The sequence below is a fragment of the Polypterus senegalus genome, chromosome 8 (assembly GCF_016835505.1).
Source record: "Polypterus senegalus isolate Bchr_013 chromosome 8, ASM1683550v1, whole genome shotgun sequence".
Taxonomy (NCBI): Eukaryota; Metazoa; Chordata; class Cladistia; order Polypteriformes; family Polypteridae; genus Polypterus; species Polypterus senegalus.
In genome coordinates this window covers 144365433-144390639 of record NC_053161.1, presented here as the reverse complement: position 1 = coordinate 144390639, position 25207 = coordinate 144365433, and the positions used below count along the sequence as shown (strand labels likewise).

Sequence of the window (25207 nt, the reverse complement as noted above, 5' to 3'; positions counted from 1 at the left end):
GTTTCTTAGATAACCATTTTTATGCTGATGCTGTCAAAGGCAAATTAAAATTGTTTTGGTTCTTTACAATTATTTCCATATTTCTTCTTGTTGAGCACCATGTGGTGATGTAATTTTTTTTCATGGTAACAATTTGAAGTGCTAATTTGATTTTAGCATGTTATTTAACCTGACATAATCAATTCCTTTTCACCTGTTTTTTCCCATAGATGTTGATTGTCACCAGCGTGGTGCTATTAGTTACAGTTTTTGATAACTTTTCTTAACAAAAATGCAACCATAAACACAGCAAATGTTTGTGCTAAAATTTCCTTTACCCACCTCTGTCTGTGTCCTCATGTTGTTGTTTTCGTATATTTTAAACTAACATCTGCTATCCATCGATTTAAACATTTTTTTCATGTCACTAGTTATCTTGGGTTCTCCCTACATGAAGTTTGCTTCTACTTCCTGTGTTTGCATGGGTTTCCTTCAGGTACCCGGGTTTCTTCCCACAGTCCAAAGACAGGCAAGTTAGGTGGATTGGTAATGCTAAATTGGCTCAAGTTTGTGTGTGTTCACACAGTGAAGACTGGTACCTCTTCCAGGGATTATTTCTGCCTTGTGCCCACCGACTCGACAAGCTAATTAAAGGAGCAGGCTCAGTTATGGGACAACCTCTGGACCCCCTGAGGTAGTAGCAAAGGAGAGAATTGCAACAAAACCCGAGTGGTGGTTTGAACAATGCTGCACATCCTCTCTCTCACACACTAACATAGTACTTTCAGCAGAAGAGCATCAAGAAGATCTATTGGGGCTCCTTTATACCAACAGTAATATGTCTGCATAATGCCTTACTGGGACTGCCAAATCAGAATTTCTTTTTTCTTAAATCATTTTCCTTTTTTAGTTGTTCTGGTTTGTGATGAGACCATATTGTGCATATGTTTATACATATTCACCTCTCTTTTTATGAATGTATTTATTTAAGTAGTTTTTGTAAAATTCTAAATTTCCCCCTGGGGACAAATAAATATCCATCCATTTACCTTTCCTTGCTTTGGCTTCAGTTTATACACGACCCTGCTCAGTGTAAGTAGGTTTAGAACAAGGGTTCTTAACCTGAGGTCTGTGGACCCCTAAAGGGGTCCATGGATGAGTTTCAGGGGGTCTGTGAAGGTCAGATAAAAATTTATTTAAAACTTTTATATTCACTATACAGCCTGGTACTGTTGGTTTAAAGTAGATGTTGTAGTAGTAGTAGTAGTAGTAGATCTGTTTTAATTTGCACAAGAGGATTGTATTTCATAGTTCTAATGAGTGGCCATAACTTTTTGCATAAAAAAGGAGTGTTTTTTTTATATAAGATTTTTTACTTTGTGTATGTCATATATGTATGAGGCAATCAAATCTCGATAAATATAGTACATTATATTCATTGCATGCAAAGTTGTTCATGTGAATATTTCTGGGGAAGGGGGTCCATAGCTTGCATCAGATTTTTAAAGGGGTCAGTGACTTACAAAATGTTATGAATCACTGGTTTAGAAAATAGATGGATGGACTACTCAGTCTCAGTTTAAATTGTCTGGTTCAATTTATAGATCACACCTCATAGACCTGGAGCAGTTATAGTAGCTCTTCCCTATAACTCTTCCCTGATTTTTTTTTTCTCAGTTCTGTGGTGGTGGTCTAAAATAGTGACCATTACATCACTCAATATTCCAGATGTGGATGCATAAGTGTACTATAAATCCTAAGGATAATCTGCTTTAGGTTTTACCCTAACATAGCATGCTTTTTAATCATGTTTGTGCACCTTCTGGTTAAGAACAAAGATGCATCTACTACCGCACATCTCCCAGATATTTGTACTTTCAAACTCCATACCCAGATTATAATATACTTCAAATTGCATAAAATTGTCAATTCATTTGTGTAACTCTTACTATTAAGTTTTGTATCTGCCCATTCTGTATGGGATTAGGTAACTGTGCAATCTGTTAATTTAACTAATTTATTGTTGCCTAACCACAGGTTTTTATGTATTTTGTCAACGTTAAAGTGTTTCTTGTTTTTATAAATCTACCTGCATCAACACACAACTCTCCAAATCTCTCTCTTTAAGGATTCTGGTCATAAACATTGTCACTAGGGTGCCATCCTGCCTGCATTTTAATCATAGACAGTTTTGCAGAATAAAGGCAATGCATATTAATATATTCTGTACAGGGCAGGATTGTGTATGTGCATTATGTGCTGGTTTTTATAGAAAACTAAGTGGAAGTTAGTTGAAAATCCACAGAATCTATGAATTTAATCTGAAAATCTGAGGTTAATATGGCACTAGTGTGTTTATAGTTTTTAAGTATTTTTTGTAAAATGGTTCATCTATTTTATCACTTTTGTCTCTCTCCTAATATTTAATATTAATACTATCCTAATTATTGGTATTTTTCTTTTTAGTCTAATTATCATTTTTTCCCCTTTTCATAAGGATGTAGATATGATGGATCAAAATGGAATGACTCCCTTAATGTGGGCAGCATACCGAACACACAGGTATGTAGTTTTTCTGTAACTAATGTGACTGATGTAAACGTGTATGCAAGAAATATATTCTAACTTTACTGTGGAGTTATTCGAAACACCAAATAGACTTGCCATTTCATAAACGGTTTGCACGAGAGGAAATTTTCAGGGAGCACTGTTAAGGTGCTTTATATAACATCTTTTAACAGTGAATACAACCAGATGTAGGTATAGAATAATACTCGTAGATGTCTGGAGGGATTTTTTATTTGATTTTGTAGACTGGTAGTTTATCAAATAACTAGACTACTTGTGGTAAATGATTTACTCAGGGTAATTAGACTTGTTACTGCGTTCTCCTACAATTTGCCATCTGTATCTGAAATGGAATGAGTATGCTATCTCATGTTGTAGAGCATCACTATGCAAATCTTTAACACACACTTGCAAAGAATATATATTTTCCAAATGATTCCAAGTAGACAGTAGTTGAATAACATTTTTGAGCTGACTGTTAATTATTACATTTTCCTGTGTTCAGTGATTATTAGTATTTGACCTCGACATATACATTTTAAAAAGTGTTATATAAAGTAATATTAGTTTTATTGCATTTTCTTTACCTTAAAGTTGTATCAGATTTGTTCACAGTACAATCCAACCCCACACCATCCCCAGAAACTGCCACCAAAGGGATCAACGGAGCTATAGGGAATTTTTTTCTTCTGTTTTTTATGCTTCTCACTTCGTAAATTTACCCAAACCCCCTGAAAAGCATGCACTTTGATTTTAATTTTTGTTTTTAATCACACTTGTTTCTTATTTCCAGGTTTACAAGAACAATAAAAAAAAATGGTATAAATATTTTTTGTTGGGGGCAAGGTTTTGTACTATGAACAGGCCACTAGCTGAAACACCTTTTTTTCTCTCTCATGCGCTCACAATACAATGACGTGAATAGAGAGATACAGTAACATTTGATCGAAGTGGGGGTCCTCACATGGAACTCTGAAAGACACACGTACAACTTAACAGTACTCACAGGTACGCTAAGCAATATTGCCTGTACTCTTAAGTTGAATTGAAAGAGCTCTGTAGCACGTAGTGTCCAGGTAGGGAAATTAAACCCATCACACTTTAACTGTTAAACTGCACACTGCAATGCTTCAGATTTATACTAAAAAGCAGTACTTATAAATGAAGCATATCATCAAGTCCTTCATTAAATGTGTTGCTCTCAACAGAGTCAAAATTGTGATGAGAATCTGGCTGAAGCTTTATGTGTAACGATGTATAAAGATGAGCTGTTGAAGGTGCCATTTATTCCCCGTCTTTTACACACAGCTAAGCAATATGAATGGCTGTTCGTAGTCAACTATGCATCATTAGAATGAGCAGAAACTCCGTTTTCCAATGGTAATGAGACTTTCACTGTACAGTGTGTACTTGAAGCAGATGAGAACTTGGATAAAAACAGTTGTGATGCACTGCTGTCCTTGGAGTATATGTGTGCAGTTCACATATTTTTATAAAGAAAGAGAGACAACATTATAGAAACTAGGGTTTATTTGAAAGAAGACACCCTTGGATATTTGAATATATGATGGTTTGGATTGATTTGCGGGTTTACTGCAGTGTGCACAGTAAACTCATGAGAGAAGCCTGAGGCTATGTCACCAGTTCATGCTTTTTCTGTGACAATGCCACCATAGGGAAGTCTCCTTAGAAACAAACTTTCTGTGAGACACAGACTGGTGTCCTCAGTAAAGTGACAAAAAACATGTTATGAAATTCTATTTTAGGAACCTGCTTCCTCTTCAGTTACATTGTTTTACATTAATTTCCAAGGGTGCCAACAATTGAGGCACGTGTGTTTTTCTTAAAATTATTTCTTGACAAGGGCTTTGTTTTTCTTTGAATGAGCTTGTTTCAATTAAAAGTCAGATGTTTCTCTTTTTTCAGTGCAAGATGATGGTTCTTCAGCAGTGATTTTTTTCTTACGCTTCTTACTAATTTTTACAAGAGATTCCAGTAATAGTGGAGGGCACTGTATCTCTGCTTATTGTCAGAGGTTCAGTTCGATTTTTGAGTTCCACATCAATATAAGAGAAAGTAGCGTGTGCTGTATGTATGCATAATTAGTCACATGGAGAATGAAAACAAACCTTGAAAAAGCCTTTCACTGCCCCCCAGAAAACACAGGAGACTCTTATGAAATAATAATAATAATGAAATATTTATTACTTTTTACAAGATACTTTTATCATTTTGATAAAAACAATAATGCAAAGCATCAGCAAAGACAGTTTGGAGAGCCTTCAGTGCGACTTCAGAAAACAGAATGAATTAGCGGCTCCAATCATGACACGTCACTTTGAATTTTCTACCTTTAACTCTTTTAGGGGTGTTTTTTTTTCCTTTTCTCCCAGGGCTGAATATTTTTTCAAAAAACTCAGTTTTCTGAAAACCACACAAAGCAATAGTTTCGCTTTGTATTGGTGAAAGATATGTTTGCACTTTTCTGGCTTGAGGCATAGGGGTGTGGTTGGCACTGCTGCCGCACAGCTCTGGTCACCTTTTTCACCCTAATAATTGTCCCAATATATATTGGCAGATGTTTCCTTAGCCCTCAGGGATAATTGCAGCATTATAATCTTATTAGTCAAATCTAGTTTATTTAGTCCAGCCTCATTGACTTCAATGCATTTCACAGAGTTCAGCGATAATCGCAAACACTTTATGATTTCTCCCCGAACTTGAGGTGAAATGAACACCGCTGAGTTTGCTTATCATTACTGCTGGGTTGGGCTTTAGGTCTCTACACCTAAAGGAACTAAGGGTTAACATGAATGTAATAGATCAATGCTTTAGAAATTAATGACATTTTTTCATGAAGTCTGTTTTATGTGACAACATGTTTACTCTGATAATATGGAAAGCTGCTTTCATGTTATTGTCAAGTAATTTGTACAGCACAAGTATTAAAATTTGAAGTTGAAAATCAGTGATGTGTTGTTAACTATAAATAGAACTTTTTGCAAGTTTGTTTCTCTGGTGTATTGTGCAGAAAATTACAATGAAAATAACATGCAGATGGCAGACTTGCAGACGTTTGCCTCACCTGCCAACAAGTGTGAAAGCAAAATGTACTTTTTTGTATAGATTATTGACAAATGAACAGTAGCCAGCATAGAAAATAACTGAATCGTTTGGTATTTAGTGGCAGTTGACAGATGTGTTGTACACAATCAAATAAAAACAACAAACCTTTTACTTGAAACTTTACTAAAAGACTTAAATCCACAATTAATGTCTCTGGCTCTGTCTGTGGGCAATCTGTTTCAATCCTATGGTTATATACTGTACATTGAGCCTTGGCAAGCCGCCTGCTTCCCTAACATCCTACCAACTGAAATATGTGATGGCAAAGACAGCATTTGCATTTACTCATTGTCCTCTGTTGCGAATGGCTGCTTAGGATGCGAAAAGAATAGCACGCTGCTTGCCCCGATGTACTTGAAATTAATAATAATAGCTAATAACAGCTGAAATTTGCACTCCAACTCTTTTCACAACTCTCTGCTCTCTTAAAGGTGTACATAACCACACCTTAACAGTAGTAGCCCATTATGCAGATGCATGTCAAGAATAGCCACTCTTGATGTTCATTGTGTTTGAAGAGTAAAAAATGGTTGATGCTGATCTCTTAGCAAACAGCTGGTGCAACACTATTGTCAAGTCTTGGAAATCACTAATACTACGTTTTATGTGCACTAACATTTTTCTATAGTTAAGTTTGTACTTTATTAACAAACATATAAAAACAAAATACAGTATTTTAATAAGATTGCAGTGGCTAATTAATAATAGTAATAATATTGATGGTGGTGCAACAATCTACATGTTTGATAATCTTCATATTTGATTATCAATATATGAAAATTGTGACACATTTCCAGAGATGATTTGTGAGATAAATTCAAGCAGCACTCCTGTAATGAGAAGTCAAGCAAAATGACATCTTGCCTGAAGAAGGGGCCCCGAGTTGCTTTGAAAGCTTACATATTGTAATCTTTTTAGTTAGCCAATAAAAGGTGTCATTTTGCTTGACTTTTCACTACATTCATAATGGCTAACATAGTACAACACCCTAGTACAATAGTACTCCTAAAATACTGGAGCTGCTGGAGTGTATGTTGTTATCAATGTGTCACTTACAATTTCGGAGCAATTATGGAACTTGCAATTTATGCCATAGTACAAGCCACTATAAAGAATATTTCAGATTATTTTTCCTTCAAGGATCATTTTTTGTTTGAAAAATGTTTTCCTGTTTCTGATAGTAATCTTTTTTATTTTACAGTGTTGATCCCACAAGACTTTTGCTCACATTCAATGTGTCTGTTAATCTTGGTGACAAGTACCACAAGAACACTGCATTACACTGGGCGGTATTAGCTGGCAACACAACAGTTATCAGTTTGTTGTTAGAGGCTGGTGCAAATGTGGACTCTCAAAATATCAAGGTAAGACTCCAGATACTATCCTTTACTTAAAGCACTAGCAGAGGAGGAAAGATCAACTTGATTTTACATTTTTTTGCAATATTTTTTTTCTCTGGAGTAATGGCTCAGATAAGATGGTATTATGTCCCAGGGCACACTTACATTCACATCCGCACTCAATCACACCAGTTAATCTGGCATGCATGTCTTTGTTATATGGGGGGAAAAACAACAAATCTGGGAAGATGCTCGTGCAGGCAAGGCGAGAATGTGAAAACATCATACAGATATGTCAGTTCTTTTTGAATCTAGTATCATGGAACTTTGTGGTGGCAGTAGATAGATAGATACTTTATTAATCCCAAGGGGAAATTCACATAACACAGTACTGTTAACTACAAGAAATTATAGGTTTGTTAACTGCTGTAGTTTGGTCCATCATGATTGGAGTCAATCATTATTTTCTTGCCTTATACTAAGGCACAGATTTTGCCTTCTACTAATAACAGAGGACAGTTTGTAGGTCGTCTTAAACCAGATTAAGAAGAAGGTTTTGTTTTTCTTATGATGGCATTTAAGGAAGGAGAGAGTAACAATATTTTATGGAAGAGACTTTTGGCACTTGACAAGAAATCAAAGTTTTACATGATTCCTTTCCCATGTGGTTATTCAGTGTTAAAACATTTACATATCTTTGAGTCTTTAGATGAGCAGAATAACTCAACATGATCATTTCAAAGCAGCTAAAATTCTGTGTGTAAATGTTTATCTGAAATTGTTTATTTTGCAGCTTAAACTCTTGTCCATTACCTTGACTGCTTCCTCCTTTGACTGTCCTACCTCCCTTGTCCATCGCTGCCACAACTCCATTTTAGATGGCTCTTTCATATGACCCCATGTGCTATCATCTGCATTATGGACAGCCTGCATGTTCACTTTGCCTTGAACCTCCCTTGAGGCTGAAAGCAACAACATCTGCTTCACTTTCCCAACTGTGTGAGTTAATCCAAGCCCAGATTCTTAAGGAGAATCTACAATGGCATGCACCCAGGCCAATGCATTTTACCAAAGGAGAAGCACCTCCTAAGTGTTTTCAGAAAAGTACTCTATATTTGTGCCTCCTCTTCCACACTGTATTGGCTTGTATTTGAAATTTCTTTTCTTATGTTCTTTTTAATACATATTTTAGTTTCTGAAGATATTGCGTTATATTTTTGATAACATACCGGTCACATTACATTTATTCCCTTATAAAAATGTTTAAATACAGTATGAAGGGGCTTTTTACTCAAAGGATTGTTAACTAAGGTATTACTGTGTTGTTAATTTTAAATTTTATGATCTGTGACTTCTAGGAAGGTGCTCCATCACCTTCCATATCTAACATATGATGTTTGTATTGAAGCAGTTTATTCTGAAAATTGAAGTTCAGCTATAAAAACACATAGCATGACACACAATTGCTGTTTTCCAAAGCTTCTGCTGTGGATCCAATATTACTACTCAGATTTCATTATCTTTAGTAGAACATTTCTTTAGATTTTTTGTATTCACCATAGTATCAACAGTAATCATATTTCATTTGTAAGTACACTTCTCACATGTTTTGGTCATATTTATATAAAAAAAATACAAGTGGTCATCAAGCATTTCAAGAGCCACTGTCAGTTTGTAAGTAGCACAATTTTAAATCAGACGAGACAAATACAGTATGTAGACATAGCTTTAAATGCCTGAGTCTTTTGTAGAGGAAGATGAAAGTAAGCTTTTCTTTGTATTTTAAACATTGGAAAATATGTTCTGGAAGTGCATGTATATACAGTACATAGCAACTGTAGAAATAATCAAGTTTGTGTATAAAAGGAGCAATAATGTTTTAGAACATTAAATAGCTGAAAATGCTAAAAATATTTTTAGATCTTTTTTTTTTACATAAATCATGATTTAGTCTTAAACATGTTGGGGGGAGGAATTGTTGCATCACTTTTCACTTTTAATTTGATTAAATTAGGAAATGTTGCATTGCATATATCAATGGAATAAACAGACCAGAGACTACTGTCACTGATATACCACACTTTATAAAATCTACATTTATAAGTAAAATTTAATGCAACATTTCTTTTCAAAATTCTTTCTTTTAAATATATCTTGTGTTACAAAGAATTTGCCTATGTTACAAATCCAGTTCTTGGTAACATTCTTCTGCCTCATTCTGGATTTTAATGTAATTAACTGTAAAATGTATTTATGCTGAATAAATATTAGTTTGCCTTTAAACAAGTCTCCTGGCTTTGGAACCCCTGCAGATTTTGTTTTTTTCTTTCACCAGCCCTCTGTTTTTTTTTTTTCTGTCCTCCTGGCCATCGGACCTTACTTTATTAATTGTTACTTAGTATTGCCTAATCTTATTTTCGTATTTTCCTTTCTTCTTCATCTTGTAAATCACTTTCAGCTACATAATTTGTATGAAAATGTGCTATATAGATAAATGTTGTTCTTCTTCTTCTTCCCACATATATTTAATGAATAATGTTTTTCTTTATTTTCTGGGCATAGGGAGAGACTCCTCTAGATCTTGCCAAACAAAGAAAAAATGTGTGGATGATCAATCATCTGCAGGAGGCAAGGCAAGCTAAAGGTTATGACAGCCCTTCATTCCTAAAGCGACTGAAAGCAGATAAGGTAAAAATGTACACTTTTTCTTTGATCGCTTCATCTCTGCAATTGTAATTTCTCACACAAGCAATATAGTGTAATGGTTCCCACGAAGGGGGCTATGCAACTAATTTGTCTTGATGGTCAGCCATGGACTTTTATAAGGGACTTTAGGTCTAGAAAAGTTTTAATACCATTTTTGCAATCAATATCTGATGTCTTGGAATGTGACAGACCACATAGCACTGAGATGTATACAGAAAAATACATTAAATAATTTAAATTTGTCATCAAAAGGTCAGTTTCTGTAGGTGCTGTGATATAAAAGTTAAAATGATCTTCTGTACTAGGAAATTTTATATATATATATATATATATATATATATATATATATATATATATATATATATATATATATATATATACACACACATACATACAGTGGTGTGAAAACTATTTGCCCCTTCCTGATTTCTTATTCTTTTGCATGTTTGTCACACAAAATGTTTCTGATCATCAAACACATTTAACCATTAGTCAAATATAACACAAGTAAACACAAAATGCAGTTTTTAAATAATGGTTTTTATTATTTAGGGAGAAAAAAAATCCAAACCTACATGGCCTTGTGTGAAAAAGTAATTAGCCCCATTGTTAAAAAATAACCTAACTGTGGTGTATCACACCTGAGTTCAATTTCCGTAGCCACCCCCAGGCCTGATTACTGCCACACCTGTTTCAATCAAGAAATCACTTAAATAGGAGCTGCCTGACACAGAGAAGTAGACCAAAAGCACCTCAAAAGCTAGACATCATGCCAAGATCCAAAGAAATTCAGGAACAAATGAGAACAGAAGTAATTGAGATCTGTCAGTCTGGTAAAGGTTATAAAGCCATTTCTAAAGCTTTGGGACTCCAGCGAACCACAGTGAGAGCCATTATCCACAAATGGCAAAAACATGGAACAGTGGTGAACCTTCCCAGGAGTGGCCGGCCGACCAAAATTACCCCAAGAGCGCAGAGACGACTCATCCGAGAAGTCACAAAAGACCCCAGGACAAAGTCTAAAGAACTGCAGGCCTCACTTGCCTCAATTAAGGTCAGTGTTCACAACTCCACCATAAGAAAGAGACTGGGCAAAAACGGCCTGCATGGCAGATTTCCAAGACGCAAACCACTGTTAAGCAAAAGAACATTAGGGCTCGTCTCAATTGTGCTAAGAAACATCTCAATGATTGCCAAGACTTTTGGGAAAACACCTTGTGGACTGATGAGACAAAAGTTGAACTTTTTGGAAGGCAAATGTCCCGTTACATCTGGCGTAAAAGGAACACAGCATTTCAGAAGAAGAACATCATACCAACAGTAAAATATGGTGGTGGTAGTGTGATGGTCTGGGGTTGTTTTGCTGCTTCAGGACCTGGAAGGCTTCCTGTGATAGATGGAACCATGAATTTTACTGTCTCCCAAAAAATCCTGAAGGAGAATGTCCGGCCATCTGTTCGTCAACTCAAGCTGAAGCGATCTTGGGTGCTGCAACAGGACAATGACCCAAAACACACCAGCAAATCCACCTGTGAATGGCTGAAGAAAAACAAAATGAAGACTTTGGAGTGGCCTAGTCAAAGTCCTGACCTGAATCCAATTGAGATGCTATGGCATGACCTTAAATAGGCGGTTCATGCTAGAAAACCCTCAAATAAATCTGAATTACAACAATTCTGCAAAGATGATTGGGCCAAAATTCCTCCAGAGCGCTGTAAAAGACTCATTGCAAGTTATCGCAAACGCTTGATTGCAGTTATTGCTGCTAAGGGTGGCCCAACCAGTTATTAGGTTCAGGGGGCAATTACTTTTTCACACAGGGCCATGTAGGTTTGGATTTTTTTCTCCCTAAATAATAAAACCATCATTTAAAACTGCATTTTGTGTTTACTTGTGTTATATTTGACTAATGGTTAAATGTGTTTGATGATCAGAAACATTTTGTGTGACAAACATGCAAAAGAATAAGAAATCAGGAAGGGGGCAAATAGTTTTTCACACCACTGTATATATATTTTCACATCTTATAGCAACTGGCTTAATTGCTGGCTTAATATGTAGTTGTTATTGAGAGTGTTGTGATTTTTGTCTATAAAAATATTCATTAATTCTAACTGAAGTGTGTACTGTGGCTGTTGGGATTTTGTTTTAACATGATGTTCCCTCCACCATACTTTACTGTAAGGATGTTTTGATGTTGATATGCAGTGCCCTTTTTACGCCAATTGAAGTTCTGCTTGTTCCTCCCCAATAGTTCAATTTTGGTTTCATCACTTCACAAAACATTTTCCCAGTACCGTTGTGGAGTGTCCAAGTGCTCTTTTGCAAACTTCAGGTGTTCAGCAATGTTCTTTTTTGATAGCAGTGTCTTCCTTCTTGGTGTCCTGCCATGGACTCCTTTCTTTTTCAATGTTTTGTGTATAGTTGACTCATGAACAGAGATGTTAGCCAGTTCTAATGATTTCTTCAAGTCCTTTGCTGTCACTCTAGGGTTCTTCTTTACCTCATTGCTGACTTTGCGTTGTGCTCTTGGGGTCATCTTGGCAGGGCGCCCACTTCTAGGCAGAGTAGCCACAATATTAAATTGTCTCCATTTATAGACAGCTTGCCTAACTGTAGACTGATGAATATCTATAATCTTTGAGATGACTTTGTAACCCTTTCCAGCCTTATATAGATTAACAATTCTCGATCATAGCTCTTCAGACAGCTCTTTTGTGTGAGGCATGATTCCCATCTCGATATGCTTCTTGTCAAAAGCTGAAATTTAAACTTTATAGTGTTTTTTTATCAATCAAAGTAATTCTAGGCCACACCACTGAACTTGTTTCATTAAATGGACTCCAGGTATGCTAAATTCTGACTGCAATGAGCTTTTTAAAAAGTCATTAGCTTAGCGTTCACTTTTCCCAACCTTTAGTTTTCACAGTTTGAATGATTTATTCAATATGGTCAAAAATTATCTGAAAATCTGTGTATCTTTAGTTATAGGGGACTGTGTTTGTTCATTATTGTGACTGACATGAAGATCTGACCATGATTTATATGGGAATTGGACATAAATATTCCTAGGGCTTCACATAATTTTTTTCTTTGACTGTATTTTGTAATAAAATTATTTTTGTATTCTGTTGAGCTTGTTTCGGCTCTCTGCTTACACTCTTAATAACTGAGAAGTTCTAAACTGTTATTTACTTTACAACACAAACCGCGTAACAGTAAAATGTTTCACATGCACTCAGGTGGGTTTGTGATTTTTGTTGTTGTAAATATGTTTTTACAACTAAGGTGAAAAATAAACTGAATGAACCACTCTCCATCCACCCATTATCCAACCCGCTATATCCTAACTACAGGGTCACGGGGGGGTCTGCTGGAGCCAATCCCAGCCAACACGGCGCAAGGCAGGAAACAAACCCTAGGCAGGGCGCCAGCCCACCGCAGGGCATACACACACAGACCAAGCACACACTAGGGACAATTTAGAATCGCCAATCTCCTCTAGTACCATTTGATTTTTCTACCTGTGTCATGAAACCCAACAGAATCTATCCTGAGATAAAATAAAATTAGTAAACATACATTGTGAAGTAAAAGTCAATAAAGGGTGAATTCCATTAAAAAGGTAGTATTACTGACCATAGGTTTCCCTCTGATGTTGTTTGAGAGTTGCTTATTTTAAACAGTAAATTCTCATATTGCAATTAGATGTTTAAACACTTTTCATTAAGGATTTATTAATCATTAAGATCAAACCCTAAATAGAGTAAAGTTATTTGATAAAGTATTTCATTTTCATTTTTCAACAGGAGTTTCGGCAAAAGGTGATGCTAGGGACTCCATTTCTTGTAATCTGGCTAGTGGGGTTCATAGCTGACTTAGACATTGACTCTTGGCTTATTAAGGGCCTTATGTATGCAGCTGTCTGGATCACCGTACAGTTTCTTTCAAAGTAAGTAGCTCAGTAGTACTTGTTTACATGTGTTCTGTATTTTTTCAAATAGTTTTTATTTTTAAAGTTGGCTCTACCTTAGATTTTCCCTTATCTGTGTACATTAAGTATGGCATCTGGCATCTACCTTCCAGTCAGCAGAAAACTTTTCTGCAGTTGGGACACAATAGAGTAGCTTAATTCATAGTGTTTCACAATGCTGAATGAGGGCATGCCTATATCCAGCATACTAATGTCTCTCTTGTTTGCTTTTGGTGACATTCATGGATTTATGTAACATTTGGGGAACTGACCAGGCATAGACTTTGCCTTTGGCTCTGAATTAAGGCTGTTTTAAGGCTGATCTGACCAGGTTTTGTTTCTGTAGGATGTCACTGAGTCAAAGTAAACCAAACAAGCTTCTGTGTGTATGGGGCAATGCTTTGCCGCCAAGTTATATTGCTGATCAAAAGTTCTAAAACAAATTTACCTTTTTTTCTTTTTTTGAAAACAAGTTCACAAGGTTTATGTATAGCTTTCTTAATCCTTAAAATGTTTTTTTGTCATTAGTATATAAAGTGCTATTAATAATGATTCAAACTGTTTATGAAAAACATGCTCTTCTCTGCTGCTGCTTTCACAGGCAGGAGTTAACAGCCTGTTGTGCCTTATGGATGTCTGTTCTTACCGTGCAACGCTGCACAAGTTAAAATAGACTTGACAGAAAAAAGGAAAAAGTGCAAATGAACAATATACTGCTGGGCAAAAGAAAATCACAAAAGCTGATCCATATCTCGCACGGATCTAGAGCTGGAACTCTTATCCATGCAGCAATCTAAAGAATAACATCATAATTTGCTCTCAAGCTCTATTAGATTACATTAGGTCTCAGTGGAAGAAAAACGCTGAGAATGAACTTGTGGAGGAAAACTTTGTTTTAACAACCTTTATTCCCATGTAATATTGTCGAGCCTTTCCCATTGGTAATACAGTTTACAGCAAGGAAGAGATCAGGTATACTCTTGGAATGTGTTTAGAACTACAGCTAACGCCACTAAAATTCTACTACATTTTGTGAGAAAAAACTATTCAGTTCTCATGCGTTATTTGGTTAGCTAAATCAGATCCTCCATTAGCCGTTCCCTAAATATCAACTAGTTGTTTGTTTTAGTTATAACTCTGTGTTTTTCCATATTTCCATGAAACTTTGTTTGAAGAAGTTCTTCTAACTTTAATATTTTAGTACACTTCCTCTCAAACTTAGCTCAGGCCTGTACTTTATACTTGTAAGATTTGAGCTTGATGAGCTAAACTAATGTCCCGAGTTGTTAAAATGCATATTCAGTTTCTTTTGCTTTTCACAGGGTTTCATTTGCTGTTTCATCTAGGGTTCTACTAAACAGAATTTGTAGTGCTGCTAGTTTTGTATCATGGGCTCCTCATGCTCACACAGTGTTCATAATGTAGAATTGCAAGCATATTTATGATGTTTTCCAATACTTGTTCCTCCTCACTGTTAAGACAGTGTTACTGAAATGCTAGAGTGAGCCTAGCCGTAAAAGTCACAGGTTAATTGGTGAAGACAAATTTGGGGTTCCAGTGAGATCCCGTGGCCAGCAAGGGGTCTTGGTGTCCCTTGTTGTGTCAGAGCTAATAAAAGGGGAGTTGACTTTCCTTCAAGCAGAGGTACATATTTTTGTTGCTACTGCTGATATGGAATTTGAGCTGAAGGAAAGACAGAATGCTGCCCTCTAAACCAGAATCTACTAGAGCCACATTAACTAAGGGAAATATAGGTGGCCTGTTAAGTAAATATTCCAGTTTTGCATGTATGGGTAAACTTTGAGTAGTAATATATTTTGCCTTGGCAAATTATTGTATAATTCCTGCACATCGATTATTCTGTCTTGCACTGAATTAAAAGTATGTGTCATTTTTCATCAGTTCTTTACACGATTCAAGAGAAAGCATTTAAGTTTAACAAAAGTGATCATTTAAACAGCATTTTCCAGTAGAACGTTGACTTCTAGATTTGTAATTGTAATAAATTTGCAGTTTATTATGTTGGAGATGACTTATTATAGTAACTTGCATCATGTGAGAAAATGTTACTTTGTAGAATTGAAATTGTTTATAGGTGTGTATTAAAAATATGAATATATTTTATGAGATAACCAACTGGTACACATCTGGTTATGCTTGAGGGTTAATAATATGCCCTGAGTTTAATTATGGTTAATTCTGTATTTTACACAAGAGGTTGACCAGGTACTTTAAAAATTAAATTGGTTACGTGGGAAATTATAGCTTTTTTTTTTTTTTTTTTTTAATAAGCAGGAATTCTGAAATAGTTGTATCACTGTTTAATTAAATAATTGGTTTTGCTTTGAAAATTTGTGATATAAAAGTGAACCCTAAAAAATGTAAAGTTCAGCCATAATAGCATTCAAATTAAAGCATTTAACTTCTTTGTGAGCACCCTTATTGTAACAAAAAAGGTCCACAAGTGTATCATTTTATGATTTTGTTGGAGGTTTGGTTCCTGTCTCAAAAGTCTCATTACAACAGGACTGTACACATTTACATTACTTGATGCAGTGTGCTCCACCTTGAAGAAAGAATCATTTGCCAGGCAATAGAACCATACATTAATTATGCAATACCTGTAACAACTGTATATCCAGAATTCTTTTTACTTAAAAGGTAAAGGATGAAGTCAATTAAATTCAATGTTCTGATTAATTCTATACAGTTGGCATATTTGTTTGACATATGCTGTTTTTAAAATGAGTTAAATGAATGTCAAAATCAACTTTTTAATACATTCCACTAGTGTGGTGTTGAGGTATCACCTGTCGCATGGCTGCACTTGGGTCCTAATCTGGGATCCTTAGTTGGTTTGTCATGTGGTGGGTGCAGCACTGTGCTGTATCAGCGTGGGCTTCTAACCTCCTCCTCCTCTGATAAAGTGAACATATTACCCTTAGGAAAAAAATCAATTCATTTTGATAGAAGTGTACTGCTTTTCTTTCTTGTACATTCTCTGGATGAGCTTTGTTGTAATAATGAACTTTTTTCCCCTTTAAGGTCTTTCTTTGATCATTCCATGCACAGCGCCTTACCTCTTGGAATATATCTGGCTACAAAGTTCTGGATGTATGTGACATGGTTCTTCTGGTTTTGGAATGATATCCTTTGAAGTATTGACCAAACACCTAGTAATGTAATTTTGTGACTTTTTATTCTTATTAATTGGGGTACTAGGTGTCATACATCAGCAGCATCAAGCAGAAGGCTCTGTAACAAACTGAGGATGGGTGTCAATGATTTTTTTTTTGTGGCTTTTAATATATAGTTCAACAAGACCAGTTTCATTCACTGTGTATTGAATATGAAATACCAGATTTCTTCAGTTATTCTCTTCGGTACCATATGAGGTGGTTGTTTTGGTTTTTCAGGATTGCTTTGATTGTATAGAAGTAGAAATGTAGCTGTAAAACTGTGGATTATCAAAGTCAAACTGATTTGAACCATTCTTTTGAATTGTAAATATGAAAGCTTCCATTTCAGTGTTTATAGAGTCAGTGAAGCATTTTGTATGTTAGCTTTTACAGCACCTTTTTCTTGTATATATTGTTCAACACTAATTTAACAATGCAAACACTTTTAAAATAGATAAAAACAAACTGCCATGTATATAGTCTGTAAATTTACTTTTGGGAAAGGTTATAAATAATGAAATAATCTCCAACATACCTGCTCAGGGTTAAGCGATATAATGGTATGGTATAATTAAAAAAAAATTTCAGTGTTCTTTTTATTAATGTTGTCTTACTTTTTTTTTTTTTTTTTAACTGTGAGTACTTTCAGTGTTAGTTTTTACATCTAGTGTTTCATGTGGTTTTTCCTTTTTAAATTTGGTGGCATTTTTTTACTTTTTACTTTTTTGCCAGTTACAATTTTATTAATGATAGATGCAGTCTCTGTTACATTACCAGGGATATTAAATAACGAAGTGGGTCAATATATATCACAAGGTTTGCAGGTTTTATGGGTTTGTTGTGAATGGGTGCGTAAAGACGGCTTTCTTTCATCTCTGCTTATTCTTTTATAGGTGATTGGAGCCAGTGCGTATCCTGCTTGACCATATCAGGGTTCAACCTAGAGAGAAAGCTGCTTGCCACACTCTTTCATACTAGGCCAGTTTACATTTGACAATTTACATAGTAATTCTGAGGTTTCAAAGGAGATTCAAATATCCCAGCGCACAGGCTGTGTAAACTTCAAAACATAATCAGGCAGGCCATTTGTGTTAGTTCTGTGCCAAGACACAAAAGAAAAGTATTATGATTTTGCATTTAATGCAAATATACATTACTGCTATATAGTTCTAAAACTAATAGTTTTCCTCCTTAATTCATTTGGATTTTAAGTGCCATTTTTCTCAGTTATTACTGACTGAAAAAGTAAAGATTAATTATGTTCTGACAAACACCATTGTTAATTAGATAATCTGTTAAAATATATTAAATATTATATATTATATACATATATTATATATTAGAATATCATCCAGATTTTTAAACCTTGTTAGTTTAATTTCTCAGGATACATTTTAAAATCAATAAAACGTAAGATACATGACAAGCATATTGAAAAAAAGCTTGTTTTTTTAAAGTGTAATCAACATAAACTTAAATAGACTGTTATTGTCATTCACATTCAGCTGTGAATAATTCGCAGTTAAAGAGGTAATAAGTAAATATAAGAAGTCATATATTTAAATGGCATTATGTCACAAAATCTCTGGGTCTATTCTCTAACTACTGTGGAGTTGTAAATTATTGCTTCTCTTGCAAAATATTTTAAATCATCAGAACTTAATGAAGGCGGCACGGAGGCGCAGTGGGTAGCGCTGCTGCCTCGCAGTTAGGAGACCCGGGTTTGCTTCCCGGGTCCTTCCTGCATGGAGTTTGGATGTTCTCCCTGTATCTGCGTGGGTTTCTTCCCACAGTCCAAAGACATGCAGGTTAGGTGCATTGACGATTCTAACCCGATGTATGGGGGTGTGTGTGTGTATGTCCTGCGGTGGGCTGGCACCCAGCCCAGGGTTTGTTTCCTGCCTTGCGCCCTGTGTTGGCTGGGATCAGCTCCAGCAGACCCCCAGTTACCCTGTAGTTAAGATATAGCATGTTGGATAATGGATGGATGGATGGAAGAACATAATGAGCTTAATTGTAGATAATAAGAAAGAGGAAAAATGTCCAGGCTGTTACTATTGTGCATTGTGTGTTTGCCAGTTGTATATTTAATAAGAAATTCACTTTAAATGTGCATTTAATTATACTTCTATTTTGGTAAATTGATTCATTATATGTTAATCCTATTGATTACTTTTGTTATGTTACAACCGTGGCTTTTCTCTGTCTTGTATTTATTTTCCAAATTATTTTTGTTGAGCCTAATAATTTGCTCCAGTAAACCACAGATCTACAAAAAAGTGCTCAAAAGAGCAAATAAGAGTTGCTTGAAAAGGAATTCTGAAGTGACAGTAATAAGTAGCAAAACATGAAATCAGAAGCAAATAATAAAGAAAAACATCAAAATCCAAAATAAGATAAAATTAACTCCACCAAATAAACTTCTTTGAGCTGATGCCTGCAGTATTTTCCTCCAGGCTTAAATTGCCAGAGAATACTTATTGGGGAACCACCTACAAAGAACATTGGAACATAGACACAGTTAAAAGGACAGTACATTATACAAATTATAAAACATACCACCAAAAATATAAAAATTAATCATTCAAAAATAACAAAAGTAACAATAAAACAGAAAATAAATACAAGCCAGGAAAAAACCTCGTCTCTAACATAGCCTGTAGATTACAGACAAATTTTGAAATGGCTAACATTATAGCTGTTTAAAATTTTTGCCAACTATGTCAACCTACTACTCTTTACTTGAGGGATATTCTTTTCTTTACTTTAACATTGTCATTGTTAGTTATTGGTATCCTTAACTCACCTCACATCTTCCTTTTGTCACCATCCATATTCCATTTCTTCTCAACAGTTTAGCACTTTTCTATAACTTTGGAAAATCCTGGAAGTCTGACCCAGGAATAATTAAGGCTACTGAAGAACAAAAGAAAAAGGTATATGTCCTTTTTAAGATCTACATTTCACTTGTTAATTAAATTGCTAATTGTGGATGTTGAGATTTGTCTGCTACTAGCACTGTCACCATGTCTTCAGTCAATCCAAAGCATTAGTCACTCACTAAAAAAAAAAAAAATAGGTTTTCATGTCTGTTGAAAGCATTTAGTTCATGCTTAAAATATTACTCTGTTAACCCAAACCTGATACACTGTCAAGCCCTAATAACAGTAACAGTGACACTTCATGCTAATATAAAAATCAGGAGTGAATAATAAAGTAGTTTAAGCTGAACATTTTATCATCTTTCAATACATTACATTTAATTGGTTCTTTTTAGAAGCAAATAAAACCTATGTTTGACATGTTTTAGCTAGACTGATCTGTTGTCACCTAAAGACTGTCAGATTGTCACTTAAATAACATTAACTCAGATTTTTCTAGAAATAAACAGATGGTAACATCTGTATATGCAAAACTGGCTTTGCAAATATTTTTTTCCTAGAAAATAACAATGAGTTTTAGTTCAGGGACCTCATTTAACTAACTGTTTTTATCGTCCACAAGTAAAAGTAATTTCTGCAGCAACTAACAAAATGGAATTACATATAATAAGTTGCTTTCAATGTAACGTGATTATTCCAGATCACTGTAACGTCATAGTGTTTCTAACTCGGTTCACAGAACAACATTAAGTATGCAACAAATAGCAAAATGTTGGTTTTTTTTTTCTTTCTTTTTTAGAGAAGCCTCACTAATATATGACAGGTTTTCATTAAAGGCCTACTGCATTAAAGCTTTAATCTGAACAGCAAACTGTCTTCTAGTCTTCCAAGATGCTAGTTCCCTTGTAGTTTTCTTACAGGTAGCTTGTTACCTCCTTTTCTTCCCCCCAAGACTTTGGTGACTGTTTCCACTTCACTTGTGTGTTGTATTATAGATCAAGTCACTTTTCATCTTTGCCATTATTATATTTCAATCGAACATGTTGAAGCAGCTGCACAATCTGTTCCTGGAAGAACATGCATATATAGAATCAACATAGAGGTTAGGAGAAAAGGCATAGCTTAGGTCACCATGTTGATATTTGGTTCTTCCTTCTGCACAATACTAAAGCAGAGTCCAGTCCACTGTTGTTTGGAGGTTTATGCAAAAATGGCTGCATCATTTCATTTTTTTCCCCCGCAGAACTCACGGGTAAGAGTACTTTTTTACAGTGAAAAGCATCATGCTTAGATGGCTTCAGCTTCGCTCCTATTGTATACAGCTGTTCACTAGTGGCAGCGAAAGTCATCTTGCATCAAGCCTTATGATAGAAAATTATGTCCCCTAGGAGGTCTGGAAAAACTCTTATAGAACAGTCTATTATCTTAATGCATGAAGATCTGGTTTAAGATTATTTTATCAAAATGTATTCTTAAATTTGAACTGTATTTCTTTTGCAAAATAAATTGAAAAGTTCTAATCTAACTGAAAAATGTTTTTAATTTTAAAATGGGAACATTGGTAGAATCTATTAATGAGACTACTTCAAGCATTAGAACTTTGTTTGTCACCCTGGGGAAATTTGGGATGTATTATTGTACCAAGTATTAAATTGCTGATTTTAATAGTAAACTATACACACACATATATAAATACATATGTTAATGTTTTTCTTTTTCAGACTATAGTTGAACTTGCGGAGACGGGCAGTTTGGATCTCAGTATATTCTGCAGTACATGTTTGGTAAATACTTTCTATAGTGAAACAAAATGTGAAATAATACTTATTTAACCCTCCTGTTAGATTAAAGTTGTATGGTTAGTGCTTAGACTTATACGTGCTTAAATTCAGCATAGTTGTCTCACCAGTCTGTCATCATATTCACTAACCTATTAGACTGCTTTTCTCCTTTGTGCCTGCAATGCAAAGAAAGGACAAATTTAGAAACCTTCAATAACCATGGCAGAAAAATTTAACAAGATAAATATGTTTCAAAAGAAAATGTATATTTAACTTGCTTTAAAATGCAGCTTTCACTCCTCATATACATTGCAGTATAATAACTTGTACATAACAGCTGAAGAGAAGCTTCTGGAGCAGCACAGTTGTCTTGCACTTACTCACTGAGGACTTTGATTACATTTTCATCTTTTGGTGAAGCATGGAGACATTATTGTTGACACAGATTTGATGTAATATCAAATCTCAGCACACAGGGTTCTGACTGTTAGGCTTCCTGATAAATGTTATATACACATTTACACTATCCACTGAACAATATTATGCCAATTTTCCATATTCAGGGAGCTATTTGCATGTCATACTCACCAGTCCTATATATGGATAAATATTCCATCAGATTGGAACAGTGTAGTAAAAACCATGCTCACAAATCACAGTATTACATAGCTGTTTTTCAACTCAGGTTACAAATGTAATAGTATATTAGACGGCTACCTGCTGACTGTTTCAGAACAGTTCAGGTATATGGGAATTGCAGTTACAAGGAAGCTGAACGATCTTTTTAAACACAATTCTGGCAGGTTGATGGGAAGCAGTTAAACTAGATGCCCATAAATGGCAGTCACATTCTTCAAGGAAGCATATTTAATATGCAGTAATTTAAATTAATATCCTCCTTAAATATTTGCTCCTGTTTCAGAGTATTCCAATAATAATTAATAAATCCTATAAAAAAAACTCCTTTATAAATTTGTTTATGTGGAAGGCAAAAAGACCACATATAAAAAGTTAAAATTACATAGGTCGGAAGTTGGTATAGCACTACCTGACTTATAGATATGCTGCTGGTTTTGCGAGCATTCTTATTTTGAGACAATAGAAAAAAGAATAAAGTGCTAAATATGCATACGCTTTGCTGGAACAGGAAACAAAATCTCATAAGAATTCCTCTCTGTATGTATGCTCTTTACTATGCTCCAGTCTTTAGTAATTATCTCCAGTTTAGCAGTAAACAGGGTGTACTTCACTCACTCAAAATATGGGACAATTATAAGGAGAAAACACTGCTGTCTGCTGCTTCTTTACAGCATAACTTTGCATTTAAGCTCTCCCTTAACTGGGAGTCGCTCCATCCTTGGTATGGTGTTAACCAACATCCAGCCCTGCACGCAGGTCTGCCAACTTTCAGGGAGAACTTGGGGGTTTGTGGTAGGATTGTCACTCCAGCCACTGCAAAAAACTAGTGTGATCGTTATGGTTCTTGTGTGGTGGGTGCAGCAATACATGCTATACCAGTTCATGCTCCTAACTTCTCCTCTCTCTCCCTCACCCCCTCTCTTAATTACACATTGTTTAAGAGTTGGAAGTTATTAGCCATCTCAACCCTTAGAGAGCTTTACATTGATGATGTTTCTGCAGCTGTTGATCAGCTTTGTTGTAAATATTCATAAGTTAGGAATTTTGGGGAAAATAAATAAATAAATAAATAAAATAAAATTTGTCAACTTTCTTAATCCTCCACCAATGCTCACATTTGAAAATATTTTAACTAATAATGAGAAGAATACTGCCAGCATACTTTTTCGATCATTGTCACTGTTCTCACCGCATTTGAACACCTTTGACAGTGCTGGAAAGAGACATCAGTGTGAGTTGAGTATCTCAAACAAGGAGTGGAATTTGATAATTCACATCATTCATTCTTCATCAGTTTGTAATAAACACCCTGCAAATTTAGCTGAAAATCAGACCGTACAGTACTTGGGAGCCACCTCTCAAATTAAAATTATCTAAAATATTTTGGATTCAACCCTAACTGTAAATAATGCCAGTCAGCCTCCGTTGGGGTTATGTTATGGTAGACTACAAAACTGAAACCCTTTTGGGGAAAAAGTTTTTTTTTTTTAATCTATCAAACATTATATGATTTATGATCACTTAAAAATTTTGGAGCTATTTTAGACAAATTTAGACTATCTGGTGGTAAACTACCATTATAATCTAAACTGCATTGTTGCCTCAGAGATTACTTCTTTGTAAATTTAAGAACCTTACTGGACACCAGGCATCTAATTGGGAGAATTATACAGAGCAAGAAAAATGAGAACTTTACTCCACTGCTTTAGAATTTGTGTTCCTGCCAGTGTATTTGCTAAGCTCCTATTGCTTTAATTAACATGATGTTTTCTAACACAGAATCTCTTTATTACTAACTAGCGACAAATTCAACGTTTATGAAATCCATAATTTCTGTGCAAATTATTTGTTTTGTTAACTCCTTGAAATGATTTTGTTATCATGGCACTGATTTGTGGTTAAAATAGACCTTTTCGGCTGCTGCAAGGCACAGGCTGCTCAATTTCTTTCAACCCGTGCTGCATTTGCGGCTGCTCGAGCTTCTTCAGGCGCTTGTGCACAGCTGGCACGATGTCTGTCAGCGTTAGTAGCATTCTGTAGCACATGTTCTTCATCTGTCCTTTGTGTCCGATTTGCACGATTTTTTTCAATGTTAGTAGCATTTATACCTGTAGGCTGCTCATCCGTTTGTTGTGCTCGTTGTGTACGTGTGGTCGCATTAGCAAGTCTACGTTCCGCGTCAGTCGTGTGACTTCGTTTCCTACGCATCCTTCCCGCGGCTGCTGCTCTTGTGGCTGCTCGAGGTATTGCTGCGAACACCATACATACGGATAGTATCAAATTATATACTGTATAAGGATTAACTCCCTATTTTTTGGGTGGTGTTGGGTGGGTTGTTATTGATGACTCTTATTTCTATGATATATGGAATTGACTGTATTTCTGAGTGAGCTGTTTTTTCAAAATATCTTAATTTTGTTTCACTAAAACTTATATTTGATTGTCATATTGTAACACTAATTTTGTAATGCATGTTTTTGGAACCAATAAAATATTTAAAATACCCACTAAAAACAGTTCAAGAAAATAAAATCCCAATCACCATTGATCAAAAGCTGGGGTTTTGACAATCATTAATGTAAAAATTACTTTTTCAAGGCACTGTTCTTATTCATTGCAGGTTCAGTGACATTGAGAGTTGTTTTTTGAATATTCTTTTCCTTGGTTTTCAGTGGTCTTGAACCTTGTTTGTTGATTTCTCTATGAAATGTCTCATAAATTTGATCATTGTAGTTTGAATGGAATGTATTTTATCATTGTATCACATGTTTTTCATTTTATTTTAGATACGAAAGCCAGTCAGATCAAAACACTGTGCTGTATGTAACAGATGCATTGCAAAGTTTGACCATCACTGTCCATGGGTAGGCAACTGTGTAGGTAAGTGTTGTTGTATCGTGTAGTTTAACTCTTTAAGGGCTTTTTTGTCCATTTTGGCTCAAGGCTGAATATATTTTCCAAAAAACTCAGTTTTCTGAAAAGCACACAAAGCAATGTTATACACGTAAAGCAACATAAAATGTTAATATATGAT

The 25207-nt window shown here is 35.2% G+C and overlaps 1 protein-coding gene across 1 annotated transcript in view; it reads left to right on the top strand.

Moving 5' to 3' along the window:
• Positions 1 to 25207, top strand: part of zdhhc17 (zinc finger DHHC-type palmitoyltransferase 17) — a 133937-nt gene that overhangs the window by 100018 nt on the left and 8712 nt on the right. The window contains exons 7-14 of the mRNA XM_039762198.1: positions 2477 to 2541; positions 6875 to 7037; positions 9576 to 9701; positions 13529 to 13671; positions 16738 to 16838; positions 19683 to 19807; positions 21475 to 21537; positions 24960 to 25053. Of these exons, the coding sequence (XP_039618132.1) occupies positions 2477 to 2541; positions 6875 to 7037; positions 9576 to 9701; positions 13529 to 13671; positions 16738 to 16838; positions 19683 to 19807; positions 21475 to 21537; positions 24960 to 25053 (880 nt within the window). The remainder of the gene's footprint in view (positions 1 to 2476; positions 2542 to 6874; positions 7038 to 9575; positions 9702 to 13528; positions 13672 to 16737; positions 16839 to 19682; positions 19808 to 21474; positions 21538 to 24959; positions 25054 to 25207) is intronic.